General features: G+C 41.7%; 2 protein-coding genes across 2 annotated transcripts; one reads left to right on the plus strand and one right to left on the minus strand.

Annotated features, from left to right (window-relative positions):
* Positions 1-1,791: 1,791 nt before the first annotated feature.
* Positions 1,792-2,958, plus strand: bglapl (bone gamma-carboxyglutamate (gla) protein, like; the record flags this gene model as incomplete). Its single annotated transcript, XM_079159374.1, has 4 exons — positions 1,792-1,904; positions 2,023-2,472; positions 2,610-2,706; positions 2,856-2,958. The coding sequence occupies exons 1-4, from the start codon at positions 1,844-1,846 to the stop codon at positions 2,956-2,958; spliced, it is 711 nt and encodes a 236-aa protein (XP_079015500.1). The 5' UTR covers positions 1,792-1,843.
* A 2,235-nt stretch (positions 2,959-5,193) lies between these two features.
* slc34a2a (solute carrier family 34 member 2a) lies at positions 5,194-15,277 on the minus strand (the record flags this gene model as incomplete). The annotated part of the gene is made up of 13 exons (XM_079158903.1): positions 5,194-8,139; positions 8,581-8,705; positions 8,916-9,032; positions 9,121-9,288; positions 9,645-9,765; positions 9,856-9,951; positions 10,570-10,762; positions 11,808-11,919; positions 12,123-12,266; positions 12,468-12,596; positions 14,068-14,178; positions 14,256-14,319; positions 15,254-15,277. The coding sequence occupies 13 exons, from the start codon at positions 15,275-15,277 to the stop codon at positions 7,573-7,575; spliced, it is 1,971 nt and encodes a 656-aa protein (XP_079015029.1). The 3' UTR covers positions 5,194-7,572.
* Between the last annotated feature and the right edge of the window lie 582 nt (positions 15,278-15,859).

Genomic DNA, 15,859 nt, shown 5'->3' on the forward strand with positions numbered 1-15,859 from the left:
ACCTAATATAGAAGAAGACAACAGTTGATCGCCCTACACTTAATGGCGTCTTTGTCACACAGTATATATGCACCTGTGCATGTAAGTTTTATGCTGGACAAACAGGAAATGTGTAAACCCAGAACAACAGTGAATAAAAGTGAGCATTACTCATCGTCTAAATTAAAAGATTTCAAAGCCGAGACGCAACAACAACAAACAAGGTCTAGGGCAGAAATGCACCAGACACTGTATTTCCTGCCTATTCAGGGATGCTGCGGCAATTGTTTTCTCCAACTGTGTCTCCCCCGTGCACTAAGACGCAACCACAAAAATGGACACTGAACCAGACATTGAAATTACACAGCACACGGTCCAAGACAAATGCCTGACACCAGGAATAACGCTAGACTATATGAAACACGAAGGACACCAAGGTCACCCTGCAGCTGCACTGAACTTCTCAGAACGTCTCACTACGTGATAGATGGAGCCGTTTGGGGACCCTCTGGGACATATATATATATACATGAAGTGATATGTGTGCATAAACTTTTGGTTATCTAGTCAGTATTTACGGTGCAAGATAGTTTAGGGCCAAGCTGCAAACTCAAAAATACCATATATCTTTTTTATCATAAACCACAGCTGAAGCCGCACTTCAACTGTATCGCACAAACAGAAAGCTGCATCCAAACCCGCATATATAACGCTGTGCATCCAAAACACGGGGGCGGCTTATATTTAGCCGTATATCTGCTGAACTACATCAAGCGAGGCCATGTATTGGGCCACTGCTTGGCGTTGGTAAACCGTGGCCGTGCCTGCATCTGGGCCAGGAGCTAGACCCAGATGGATCCGTAAATAGTGACTGACTGCGGTTCTGGTGGGACTCTGCAACACTCTAATTAAGCTCTGTCGCATAACGAGGCTCACTGCTGTCCCATGTCACTCGATTAGTAGCCTGTGGTCGGCTCAAGCTATAGTTTGGGGTTTGTGGGGGTGGAGCGGAGCGGAGCAACATAACAGCAACGGCAGGACCGGCGGACTTCATGTTGAAGAATCAACCCTGCAACGGGTCTCCCTGATTAAGATCCAATCACATCTGAAGGGTATTTTATAGAGATCAGTAACACAACTGGTTTAGACTTTCAGGGGGGGTGTTGCATTATATATACAGTGATTAAAAGAGGATTTACAGGATTGGTAAACACGACAAGTATAAAAACTGATTCAGTTTGACCTCAGGGAGTGATTGACATTTTGGCATTTTGTTGGAGAAAATATACCCAAAAGCCAGAAGGAGAAACTATTTTAGGATGTCAATTCAGTAATCGAATTTGACATTTATGTATGGGACATATAGGAGTTCTTTAGAATTAAAGGTCAAATATGTGTGTATATTTGCATGTGTGCATGTGCGTGTGGAGAAGGGGAATCCCCCGATGTTAGTCCAACTTTCTTCATGTCACCCTGTTTGTCTGGGATTGGCTTTAATGTCGAGTCAAGGCATACATACATGAATACATACGTGTTTACATACAGTACATGCACTGTACGTACAGTTGAATGCCAGGAATGTTTGTGGGCTTGTAAGTTTCTGCGCGGGTGAACGAGTTTTTCGGACTTTGTGCCAGGGCTGCGTGGGTGTTAAGGGGAGCTTTCATGACAAGTGGAAGCGGAAACGTTGACATTTGATTCCCCGGCCAATCACAGGGCTGTCTTTGGTCTGAGAAAGGAGGTGGACTTCAGTATATATTGACCTCGAATTGGGGTAAGGAAACAGAGCAAGCCATCGAAGGAAAGAAGGGCGCACAATCAAGAAAGAGACTTTTCTACAGAGTGAAACTAACTACAAGGCATCATGAAGACTCTGACTCTCCTCTCCATCTGTGCCCTTCTGTCAGTGTGCTGGTCCATGGGAGGTAAGGACAAACTCGTCCCATCACTGCTGTGATTCCTGAGATTGACCTCTGTGTTATTTGGAATAGTGTAGCTGCCTACAGTGTGCCTATAAAAGTGTTATTTTCTGTAATTCCCCAGCTGTTGAGCCAGAGGTTGTCGTGGACCCTGCTGCCGACACAGCGGCTGATGCTGCACCTGCTGACCCCGCTGACACAGCTGAGCCAGCTGACCTTGCTGACCCCGCTGACAGTGCTGATACTGCTGACCCTGCTGACCCTGCTGACCCCGCCGCCCCCGATTCATCCTCCTCATCTTCCTCTTCCTCCTCCTCAGAGTCTAATTCGTCCTCAGCCTCCGACTCCAACTCTTCCTCAGACTCTTCCGCATCTGACTCCAACTCCAGCTCCAACTCGTCTTCCTCCTCCTCATCCTCCTCATCCTCCTCTTCCTCAGAGTCTTCCGAATCATCTTCCTCCTCCTCCTCCTCCTCTGAGTCTGACTCCTCAGCATCCGACTCCTCCGACTCCTCCGATTCTTCCTCTTCTTCTTCATCCGAGTCATCTTCATCCGAGTCAGCCAGTGACGAGGGTGTGCAACATTTTTGTCTCCAGAAAGAATCATTGCATGGTTTCAGAATGACTTAAAGTTAGACTATAAAACAAGAACATTTAAAAAAAAAATTTAAAAAGACAAAAAGTTTGATTTTGTGATGTTCGTCCCCGCAGTGTCCGAGGTGGTCATGGAGAAAGACATGGCTGCTGTTCTCCTGAGGAGAAGAAGAGCTGCCCCAACAGGAGTCCTCAGCCCCCTGCAGCTGGAAAGGTACAGTTATTTACTTTATTCCTTGCTGCAAAGTTCCTGCCTACGGTCAAATTATCATTTTACATATTAGTCGGGTGTAAAAAAAACAACCCAGAAGTCTAAGAGATGTTGCAGCCCTTCTAACCTCGTGTCCCTCCTCTGCCCTGCAGCCTGAGAGAGGTGTGCGAGCTGAACATTGCCTGTGACGAGATGGCCGAGACTGCAGGCATCGTCGCCGCATACGTCGCCTACTACGGACCCGTCCCCTTCTAAGATGAAGAAGACACCACAACTCTTTTCTCTGTCGTTTTGTAACAGAACAGTGCAGCAACAACTCCCCTGATACCAGATGAGGAGCAGACAATCCCCCCCCCCCCCCCCCCAAAAAAAAAAACTAAATGGAGATTTTCTTTTAAAGGCACAAACCCTTGCACAAGTGATCGGCTTTAATGGTGCTGTATGAAAAGGCCTCTTCCAGGCTTTCAGAGAGAGGCACATAGAAACGCAAGCCTGTGAAGTATGTAGTAGCCCACATGAGATTAAATTGTTCTCTACGTCTGTAGTATAATGCAATGATGGTGCTACAAGTGAAGGTATAGTGTATGTTAATGTATTGGTGTGTGTTTATGTTGTGCTTTAGTGCTTTAACTAGAAGTAGTAGTTCTAGTAAGTAGTGGATGCAGTAATGAGGTACTGTAGTTTTAGTGGCAGTGTATTGATAGTGGTAGTGTACAGTGTGTGTAGAATGCACATCAGTTATCTGTAATGACTGTAACCACAAATTGCCTCTGGGTTTGAAGATAATAAATTATTTCGTTTTTTTGTCGAATTGTTTGTCTTGTCTTAAATGAATAAAATGTGTTGATGGGAGCTGATGGAAGGAATGACGTTATACAAGAACTGCAGAACTTTGGTGATAATTACCCTCAGGTTCCTCTCTACGAATGACCCCTTCCACATGCAAGCAGTCATGTCATCCATTGTTCATATGAAGTACCGCTTATAGCTGCTGTAACTAAGATATATTCTGCAGGGAATTAGTGTTATATTCTCTTTCATACATAAACATGCACGATACAAGGGGCTTCATCTTCAGCCAACGTGACGCCGCTCCATTCAGCAGTCATGCTGTTCTCATATTTGCCACTAGATGACAGAGTCGATCAGTCAAACAGGTCAGGAATTAATCTTGTGTTCAATTGGAATACATGAAAACACTCTGACAGAATATTATATTATATCAATCAAATCGCACTGCCAACAGAAATAGTCATATACATTTACCCACAATTTTACAGATATCCCCTTTGAAAATATTATGCTTCAAAGATGCCGAAGCATGAAAACAACTACGGGAACAGATAAGATTAACAGTGAGTACGCCTCAGCATTACGTGTGCCCTCTGCTCAATCACAGCACATCACGTGGATGAAACGCCATGAGGGGGGGTGCACTGTTTTATCATTGAGAGAGAGAGAGAGAGAGAGAGCTGTGCTCTTCTTCTTCACTTTATTTAAAGTACCTGTGCAACAATAGAAAAATACTCTGTCATAAGTAAAAATCCTGCATTCATTATCCTACTTCAGTAAAAGTAATGAACATTTCATTGTTGTAGCTGTTGAGATGGTTACCTTATAAACTACAGTTAGATAGTTTAGTCCAGTGGTTCCCAACAGAAGGGTCGAGCCCCCTCCAATGGGTCACAAGATAAATCTGAGGGTCCAGAGATGATTAATGGGAGAAGACGGAAAAAAAGAAGAAGAAAAAATGTTCTGCCACACAAACACATTTTTTTAAATGTTTTTTCTAATATTTGCCTCTCTGACATATTGTACTTTTACCTCTTTGGTCCATGAACAGTTGAGAGAGGAAATGTCTTGATGGACTAAAAACCTAAAGACATCTGAAACAAGTCGCCCCAACAAGATCCTGCTTTTTTTAGTCTCAAGCTAAAGAGGCCGGGAACCACTATTTGAATTGATATTGTTGGGTGTGACCTCAAAATGTACAGTACTTGAGTTAAAGTACATATTCACTCAGTCGACCATGTGGAAAGTGTCTCGTGGTTGTTCGTGCGCTTTGGCACGGTTGTGCGCCCTCGATATTGACATATTGAGAATCCATCTCATGTCGTTTGCATAAGGTTTACTGACATGACAGTATAGCAGTCAGCGCAACACTTTCCTGGACACTGGCCGGGTTTCGTGCCCAGATACGAAAATTCACAACTCTGTTAATACTGTTGATAATGTTTATGATACTTTGAGATAAGGAGTTTGTCACTCTGAACTGTACACACTCGACTTTTCTTTATCAAAATTCGTCATTCCCAACATGCTCTGCTCAGGTAAATCATCAGAAAAAACTGATAGGAGAGCAATAAATAGCCCCTTATCATATCTATTATACAGGGTTGAATATAATGAGGCTAATTAGGGCTAATGAGGGATCATTTAAAACGATGACTCGAGTGGTTTCTGAGAAAAAAGATACAGTCAATCTTTCAGTCAGGTATCATTTTGAATCTTTTATTTCTAAATCATCATTATGGAGACAAAATATCAACATTAACATTACAAGTTAAAAACGTTCAGTTAGATGCCCATTCATCTCATTTCAAACTACATATTCCTTGAATACAATTATCCGTCTCAATTACGAAATATATTTTACACCTTAAAACGATGTGATAAGGATCTCAATGTTTCTTTTATACACCGTAAGAACAAGATGTTCCTCGTCTCTGAACAAGCCTGTTTGTTTAGTGCAGATGTGATCCTGACTGACTGTCTCTGCTGCAGTCATTCGACTGGGTCGCAATCCACAGGAGATTAAATAAATCTGCAGAATTTCTTCCATCGGCTATCATTTAACGATTATTTCTGCAGTACACCGTTGAGCCACATGAGGGAGGAGGACTGTTTGTAAAGGCTAGCGTACACAAAAGACATATCATATTTATAAAGTATTTATGAAACATATATCTCTTCAACATGGCTGGTTTACAAGTTTAAGAACATAAAAGGTGATGTGGAAATGGCAGTCTGATTGGTCGCGAACGTTCATTTATGCACATATTCGCTTTTTATAGATAAGGCCTTTTGTGAATTGGGTCGCGATAGTTTGTCTTTTTCAAAGAGTGGTTCCTCAGAAAAATAAGTTTGAGAAACACTGTTCCACTGACTTTCCGTGCACAAAGACCATGGCATCCTCAGGAGTTTCTCCTTTTAACAACATAGAATATAATACAACACTTGCATTGTTCTGCTCTTTCTATAACTGTTTCCTATTAATGCCAGTTATTGATTTTGTTCAGCAATAGTTTACATACACAGCGTTATGTAAACTGAAGCAGCGTTCAGTTTTTCTGCTCCACAGATCTGCAACAAAGTCCCAGAAAGCTGCAGGTCTGCTGAGACCCTCAGCTCCCTTAAATACAGATTGAAGACTTTTCTGTTTGCTGCTGCCTTTAATTGAACCAGATTCAGAGATATTAATCAATTTCCTGCATTTCTGCATTTTACTACTGTTATTTTCTTTCTTGCACTGCTTTTTAGTGTTTCAATGAATGTTTTTAAATCTCTTTTTATTTTGCTGCTTTTAATTGTTTTATGTGAAGCACTTTGAATTGCCTTGTTGTTCAAATGTGCTATACAAATAAACTTGCCTTGCCTTGCCTTACACATACTGTACATTTGTATTTCAGCATTTTAACAATATCATAAGATAAAATCCACTACTATGTCTGGAAAATTTTAAATGGTGATTTATTCTTTTATGCTATCAAAGTGGCACTTTATTTAGCCTATTACAGCTGAAGTTAGAAAGTCAAATACTAAAGATAAGTCTGGTAATATTCTATTTATTGTTCATATTGTCCACAAACCCCCTGATTATTGCTCCATGACACGGACCTCTCCTGTTGCCCAACACGACTAAGAGTCTACAGCCATGCTAGCAGCTTTGTGAGGCACAGTGGTGCTTTGAGATAAATTAGTAGTTTGCTATAAATGTCAGTGTCCAGCTGCTTTAGGAAATGATTAAAAATGTAAATATATATATATATATATATATATATATATATATATTTGTGAGCCCTTTTTAACATTAAGTCTTCAGCCGGAGCCAACTGGCTTAATGCTTGAGGTATGGGAAGTCAGAAAGTATTGGAGAGATGGACTAAGGCCTTTAACCCTGAACCCTCAGGGACTTCCTGACGTCACCTGGTAAATGGTTGCGTGTGAGAGCACGTGACAGCCCTTTGCTGCAACATATCATGTTACCATGACAACGTCAAAAATATTATGTACAATTGTGTGTATTTATTTTATTTATTTTTTTACTGCCTAATTTGAACGTGTTGTAGGCTCTTTCCTCACAAGATAGGAGGTCATTTCAGATAATCTATTTACTTTTGTCAAAACAGCTTCAATGACTAAATTAAATATATTTTGAATAAATAACTAAATATCCTCTGATTTCATGTGTTTTGTTTTGTTCCATCTTTAATCCTTAATGTTTCTGTGTAAATGTAATATGACAGGCTGAACACACACGTGCCGTCCTCTCTGGGAGCGCGTCTCAAAGTCCGTGAGTGCCTGAGTGTGGAGATTGGGATTGGGTCTAACATACTGTGGGATTTGTGGACAATAATAAAAAATACATTTTGCAAGCCCTTTCCTTTCACTTCAGTGAACACCATGCAGGTGACCAAGACCAACACCTTCCTGCATGCTATTTTTATTTTCCTTATAAGTTTTCCCATTTCCCATCTTACGCTAAAGTAATAACAGAAATATTACCGAAATGTTAGAGTTTTGCCGAAATGTATTTGGTCCTTGTCCCTTGACCAATGCACTTATATGTATATATATATATATCAAATCTTAAAGTCGGGTCATTTTTGGAATCTTTAGCTCTAAATTGATCTCATTTTCCACCTCTTTCTCTGCACTCATTGCAGGGTTATCATACACCTCTGTGTGCGATTTATTGTTATTTTCCACAGATTCTTTCTCTCCTGGTTCTTGGTCGTCAGCAGCAATCTGGCAGCATTTGCAGCAGCAACAGCATTTGGCGGTACATACCCCGACCACTTTGTCCCAGGGAGCCAGGGAGTGGGCCCAGAGAGGGAGGAAGTCCCAGGACCTCAGTGCTGCAGGCAGACACCCGGGTTTCCGTTTCTGCAGCATGTTGATCACCAGGATGATGATCAACATGATCACCAGAGGTGCACCCACGCCCACCAGTACCTGCCAGCCAGCCAGCGACAGGCTGAAGACAAGGAGCGGTAAAATGAAGAAGAAGGAGATGATGTAGACAGCAGCAAACCAGCGGTAGGAGGCCGTGATGTTGCCCAGGCTTTTCGCCAGCCGGATCGGGAGGCGGGTGAAGGGGATTGGATACCACAGAATGATGCCAGAGATGTTGAACAGGAAGTGCACGAGGGCAATCTGGAAACAACAACAACCAACTTTATTGATATGCTTCAGTCATTATTTTTCTCCTTATAAAATAAAAATAACTCTGTTACTGTGATATTACTAATATATTTCATGAAATAAATGGTAACAGTTTACTTCACAGGTCTGTGACATTTCATGGAAAGAACTACATGCAATGTATGCTATATTTGGCACTAGATAAAAGAAGTACTTCATTGATACACTTCCAACTATTTATTCTAATCCATTCTCAGTGGACAGCTAAACATGTACAAAACTGTAAATCTTGTCCAAGAGTCGAACAATTTCCAATAAAAATGTATATTTACTTATTATTACTTATTGTATATTTACTTATTTTGAATTTTGGTATAAAAGCTAAAAATCAAAGGAAATAAGTTTAGTACTGATCATTTTACGTGTGTGCACGTTCTTATGTGAATGACTGACCTGTAGCGCATTAGCCAATGTGTCTCCAGGACTAGCCATAGCTGCCAGGATGGCTGTGGTGGTTGTGCCAATATTTGAACCCAGAGACAATGGGTAGGCTCTTTCTATGCTGATGACACCAATACCTATTGTTTTTTTTTAAACGGGAAAACAAGTTAAGTTTGTGTGCTCCCTAGATCACTCTCCACTGTATTCAACCATATTGTTGTTGAAGAGACAGTGTCTGAACAATGTTGCACTGATTAAAATATCACCAGAGGGAATAAGAAGATACAGAAAGCTGAATCAAAAAACAAATGAAATGAATGGATGGATGAATGAATGAATGACCTCACCAACAAGTGGAGTAATGGCAGAAGTGAAAACCGAACTGCTCTGCACAATGAAAGTCATTCCAGCTCCGACTAAAATGGCAATGTACCCTGTGACCCAACCAAATGGGAAAGGGAAATCTGCACGCACAAACAGACACAGCAACATTCATGCATTACCAACCAACGCAGTCACATTGAATTCATTGCACGGGAGTCTGCTACTCACCAGTGTTGAGGATCTTCTTGATGACCGCAGCCACCTGTCCCTTCAGCATGGAGTTGAGCAGCTTGACGATCAGGATCAGGCAGGAGCAGAGCACCAGCAGAGAGAGAACCAGCAGAATCATCCCCACCGCCAGGTCGGACAGACTCGCGTTCACAAAGAGATGCTTACCTGTGGACACACAGAAGCACACGCATGAAAGTTCTGCAGAAATCACTCAATACGGACACAAGCAGGCGACGGCTGAACCATTATGGGTTTTTTTTCCTGGCCAAATGGGGGCAGAAGAACTCTACAACAACCTGAAAAACACACGTATTGAGCTGAAAGAGACAAAAAAAAGGTTCCATGAATGCAAGGATGATGTTGCCGTAACTGCACATACCGTATAAGCTGTTCAGTTGAATGAGGCCATGTTTACCATGATGAGGATATCATACATGTACTTGATGTACAGATAACGGTATTTGTATTGACAAAAATACAAAATTAAAAAAGAGTATAAATACTGTGAAAACTGGCCTTACATTTCTGGACATTGTACGTTTCAGAAATGTTCTTCAGCGTGACGGTGTAGTTGCCATCGACCCAGCAGAGAGACGGAGACGTGCAGTTCTCGGGACCAGCGACTGTGACGTTCATTAACGTCTGAAACGCAGCAGCAGTTTGACAATAAAGATTCTAATCTTCTCCATGTTTTGAAACATTTAGTATGTCGCTGACATGCTTTGGTCTTACTTGGTTGGTGAAGGTTTGGCACCATTTCTTGATGAGGCTCTTGTTCCTGGCTGCTGGGTCTCCGGTGGCAATCCCACTAATGACAGACTTGTCCAACTAAGTTGGAGGGAATGAAGACGCGGAAATGTAAAACCATGACATAGATAGTAATGTTACATAGTGGTATTCTATTTCTCATTTCTTTAAAAGAGTAAAAACAACACACAGAAAGTTACTTGGAGAAGCTACTGTGGAAGTTCAGCGGTGGCCCATATACACAACAATAAAAATTGCCCAGTGGCTTCTGTATCAGCCAGACTGCTGTTAAAGTTCACAAGTGGAGCTCAAGGACGAGCCAAAGAATGTGACAGTTACACAATCAATTAAGCACACCGTTAATGCCGCTAAAAGACACTTATCTACCCAGAGGGGCTCATTGCATACACCTACTGGGGATGAATCCATTGAGCTTAAAGATCTGGTTTTTGCACTTGCTGGACATTAGTTTAATTTTGTCTTCAGTGCAAAGTTTTCTTCTATGTGTGGCTAAGATGGGTATCGCAGTGCTGTCTTTACAGATGGGTGAAATGTGCATTAAAGACAATGTTGCATGAAGCAGTTTTTCTGCATCATGCAACATTGTATGCAAGATGTATCCAGATGTTGACCACTGAGGCTCAAATTTATAATGGCAGTTTGTTTGCACAGGGAACATCATCGGAAATGACATTTTACCTGTATAATTGACTCAGTGAGGATATCAGTGATCACATTTAACAGGTCTGGGGCCTCTCCACTCTCAATTTTGAAGGAGTCGATGATGAGCTTGGTGACCACGTACAAATAACCAGTGGCGACTTCCAGAGGCAGCAGCACCAGCACAGAGAGCCAGTTGAAGAAGTCGTGCACTGTGGCCCCCGCAAAAGCCCTGTGTACATTGTGAGAGGAGGTAGATGAATGTAAAGAGAAATGACCTTTGATCTTTCTAATGGGAGCTACATATTGTTGCTGTCCAGCAATAGGTAATCTTGTAGGAAGGTGCGTAAAACTATTTACATAGCAATAGTGATCTCTACATTTGGTGATTTTGTTATTTTAAACACTTAAACGTGTTTTTTTTTAAGCTGGTAACTAAAGAACATGACTGTACTGTGATTAAAACACATGATCTTTGGTGTTAATATTGACATTTTTACCAGATTTCTTGGCTGAAAATGGCTGAACTTGACAACTACTGTTTTAAATCAGCCCAATAAAAGAATGTTAATGCCTTCTAAACTGAAACCCCTCCTTGCTTCTCCCAAGAGCATCTATCATTTTTACTATTTCAGTAAACACGGTGTGTATTACAATCACAGCAAACGCCTGTTCTCTCCTTCATGTGTACTGGAAATGAAGCTTTCAGCACATCACACAGTCTCTTAACTCCCAGTTAAACTGTATATTACTCAAATTCAGTGACCCATATCGCCATTTTTCCAAGCTTCTACAGCTGTGATACTTGCTGATCTGCGTCAACAAACGGAAGTGGGCGTAGTTTCATCTCTCAGACTCTTGCCTACTCTGTAGCATTTCTCTGAATTATGCAGTGGTTGGACTTCGGCTTAAACAAGGGTGTGAAGTTACACCTTAAATATGGAATATTTGTCATTTTAAGATAAAGGTAAAGGTAGATATTGAAGATTTACTTTGTTGTAAATCTATAACCCATCGCCACCAAGCTAAAAAAAGGCTGATGTCTTGGTTCATCAAAAGCTGGCATTTTGGATATAATGTATTTCATAGACCGCAATTCAAGTGTTCTCACTGCATGGGCTGTTCTGATGCGTCTGTTGCTGGAGGTGAATGATACAGCAATGAAAATACTTTATCAGGCTTGAAGTTGACAGCAGAACACAATGTTTTTGGGGGATTTCTGAGCTGCAGAGAAAGGAGAGTCAAAGGAAGCAATCCGTCAAATACAAAATAATCACCTGCGAAAGACGCTGCGGTCACCCGCCTGCGTCATGGCGACTAGTGTGTTGGTGACAGAGGTGCCAATGTTGGTGCCCATGATGATAGGAACAGCCAGCTGGACCGTTAGCACTGTCAAAGCAACAACACGGGCCTCCTTCATCATCAGTCTCCACAGCTCCAACATCATCATCATTCATGCATTCTGTGCATGGATGTATATATGTGTGTGTGTGTGTGTGTGTGTGTGTGTGTGTGTGTGTGTGTGTGTGTGTGTGTGTGTGTGTGTGTGTGTGTGTGTGTGTGTGTGAGAGTGTGTGGAGGCTCGTACTCACGTCCAGAGGAGACCATGCTGACAACTATGGAGGAGGAAGTGGACGAGCTCTGGACCAGCAGGGTGACCAGAACACCAATAACCAGACCGGCCAGGGGGTTGGACAGAACCGAGTTGTCCTGAAGGATGTCGCCTGCTGCTTTACCTGCGCAGACCATGTTCATATATTTTTAAATGGGCTTTTGTATGTGTTCGTATGACTCACTGGGATATTTCACTGGAACAACGCCATCATATCAGAAACTATACTTTTCCAACTATGACAAGTCAAAATGTCTTCTGTGGTCCAGTCTATGGGTCATCATCACACCCACGCGTGGCTTCGGACGAGCGTTACTGTGTTTACCTCCGACGAGCTGGAAAGCTGAGCTGAGCAGGTCGAGAGAGCAGATGAATATGTAGAGGAAACCCAGCAGCAGGATGAACTTCCCCACAGACACCAACACTCTCAACACCTTCCCTTTGGTGTCCAGAGCTGGGACAGAGACAAGACATGATAGACACAAAAAAGAAAACACTATTATTTTTAAACCAAATTTTCCTTTTTGGGCCTTTTTTTATACGACAGACATTTGTATTTGTCGTAGCAGGAAAAACACAGGTGTGATTATTGCCATAAACATCTGGCTCTGTTACATTTAAGTGTCTCAAGAGGCTATGTCAGTTAGCCAGCATGCAACGTAGTAGGACCCTGGAACTGTTAAAGCTAAATGGAGAGCAGCCCTTATTAATATTAGTAGTCACACCTGTGGTTTTTGCACTATTGCACAGCCCACATAGTTTGATTGGAAACAGTCAGTGCCTACAGTGTGTTGGCACAGGCTCAGCTGTGTGTCTGGCTATACTGTATTTATCACATCCATTACTTTTGATTACCTCTATGCTTTCTAAATAATCAGATCAATAAATCTGATGTGATTTATTGTCAGTCTATTGATGCATTGATGCCTTGGGAGTTCAGCCAACTGGAGGGCTTAGAAAAAGTATTAACCGCTGTTGGAAGTTTTGAATCAAATTAGAGAAGATGTGACTTTTTTGACGATGCTGAACAGAAAGAAAAAAAAATCCTTTTTGAATGTCAAAGGGAAAACAGAAGAATACGTATTTGTTCCTTTTACATGTGGTGCAATTTATTACATTACAGTCATTTAGCTGACGCTTCCACCCAAAGCAACTTACAATTCAGATGCTATCATACCGTAGGCACAGCTACGGGAGCAATTTTCTGGGTTAAGTGTCTTGCTCAAGGACACATCGACATGCAACCGTGAAAGACGGCCCTGCTCTCCACCTAGCCACAGTCGCTTATCAGTCTTGAATGTTCTGGTGTGAGTTGCAGAGTGTTGGAGATATCGCCTGTAGAGACGTCTGCCTTCTCTCCAATATAATGGCACCCGGCAAAAAAGTACATTTGAAAAACTCAACGGCGATGTCTCTTTCCAGAAATCATAACCAGATTACTCAAAGATCATCCACAGACCGTGTTGTGAGCAGTTTCATGTAGGAAGTATTTTCTTTAATGCACAGTAGTTAGATTAGAGAGAAGGCAGAAGGCCGATATCTACAAAGAAAAAAAAAAGCCACATAGATTTATCTCGATCTGATGTTGTTGGATGCTAAAACATAAAAACTTCAGAGAGAGGGTGAATACTTTTTATAGTACTGTAAGAGAGAGTTACATATACTGTGAATTTATAAACATGTGATGTATAGCTGTGCGCTTAATTGGTTGACTGCACAAAAACAGCGTACTTAACTTAAGGTATAGCAATGATGTGTGGGACCCTTTATCACTTCTGCTGTAGGCTCTGTGTGTGACCCAATAGTTGGCATGTAAATGTATTACTTACTGACCATGTATATCTAATCAGGACACAGATGTTCCTTTAAAAGTACAAGGATAAGACAACACTTGTTAATAATAATGTGACATTACAAGTCCTCACCTGTCCATGGGACCCCAGTGTCACTCAGCTCTGGCATGTCCCACGGGTCTGCGTCCTCCGGCTCCTCCTCAATCAAAGCCACGGTGGAATGTGCAGGGCTCGCTTTGACCTCTGGGACAAACAAGAAGCCTGAATAAACTATGTCCACTACATGTAACTGCTGCATTTTAATACAATATGAAAAATACCTTTCTTCTTCTTTCCACGTCTCTCATTGTGGTCTTCGTTGCCATTGTTTTGAGCAGCCGTTGGCTGGGGGGGGGGGGGAATAGAAAACATTATTTAAGGGTTTAATTACAAAATGCCATATATTTATTGTTGAAGATGCTTCTTACATTTTATTTGTCTCTCTCTAAGAGGCACAGATGATTCTTGCTAGCAACTGTACGCAAGTAAAAGCCTCTTGAGATGAGGTGTCAGTGCTGACATGAACACTTTGTAAAGAGATTGCAGTCAAATCAAATATGTCAGCCTGAACGTTTGCCACGTACATCATACTGGTGGTTGGCGTCATATTATGTCATTACATTTAAAATTACAGTTTGACTACTGGGGCATCTGGTTCAAAAAGAACACACACACTCAGACACACAAATACACACTGCCCCCTCACATGCCAGGGTATTGATCTTATCGTCACATGGTCTAGCTGCAGTAAAATTCCATTCGCAACAGCATGACACAAAAAGAAAGCTACCAGCTAAATTGATATCTTAATTAAAGAAGTGCTACTTTTGGACTGAGATGTTAAATCAGTTTGTTATTTGAACGTATTCATTACGATTGATACAATTCTCTTACATATAAATGTGAGAGTTTTTAATTTAATAATATGACTTACATCATAAGCCCTAAGATACCTTTTTTACGTCAACATACTAGTATTAAAACATGTTACTATCATAATAGTAACAACACAGCTAATGGCATCATGTACAAATATTACCATTATGTTAGTGCAGTGTGGTAAAACAAATGTAACTGGTATATTTGTACGTGCATTATTCCAGTATTAATCATAATTGTAAGGATAGCAGTAATACAATTTAGTGTTTAATGTACCCTTCAGGCAAATAATAATTATTAGAATATAACAATACAAAATTCATGTCCCATCCAGTTTCCAGGTGACAGCAGTAATAAAGCAAACAGATCAATAGAATGAGAATAGAATGCTCGTCCTCACCTGTGGCAGGCGGAGAGAGTCCATGCTCCCTGTGTGTGCTGAGCTCACCTGGGCTTCAGGTTTAGAAATGATTTTCCTCCACCCAGGTGGAATGAAAGGTTGAGGAGTGGGGGCGGGGGTCCGCTTAGGGCAGAGGAGAGTGTGATGTGTACCTTTCACATCACCGGGGACACTTCCGTCTCATAGATAAGCACGCCTTACAAACCTCCTTTATTCTTACCCGACACTGTTGTAATCTCTCTTGTGAGATGTGTTGCAATCCAACTCACATGGTAGCTGATAAGTTTTGAGTCGGTGGTGTCAAATGCACCTGCACCTGCACCTGCTGTTACTAACCTGTATAACTCACAGAAACACCTCGCCGGTTTTACACCTAAGTTTCTTATATGGTTCTATTGCCTGCGAGTTTGTTTTGCAAATGAGTCCATTTTAAAATAAAAAAGCCCTGCATCGCCTTTAAAAAAAGAAAATACTCTACCGCCCTCAGATTGATGATAGCTCCGGCCGGTGGACCATTGGGAGAGGAGTGGCAGAGATGACAGCTCCCCTGGCCACGGTTTAGATAGACCACATGGGGGGGGGGGGGGGGTTGCCGGATGTGCACTG

Source organism: Pholis gunnellus (assembly GCF_910591455.1).
Source record: "Pholis gunnellus genome assembly, chromosome: 5".
NCBI classification, from domain to species: domain Eukaryota; kingdom Metazoa; phylum Chordata; class Actinopteri; order Perciformes; family Pholidae; genus Pholis; species Pholis gunnellus.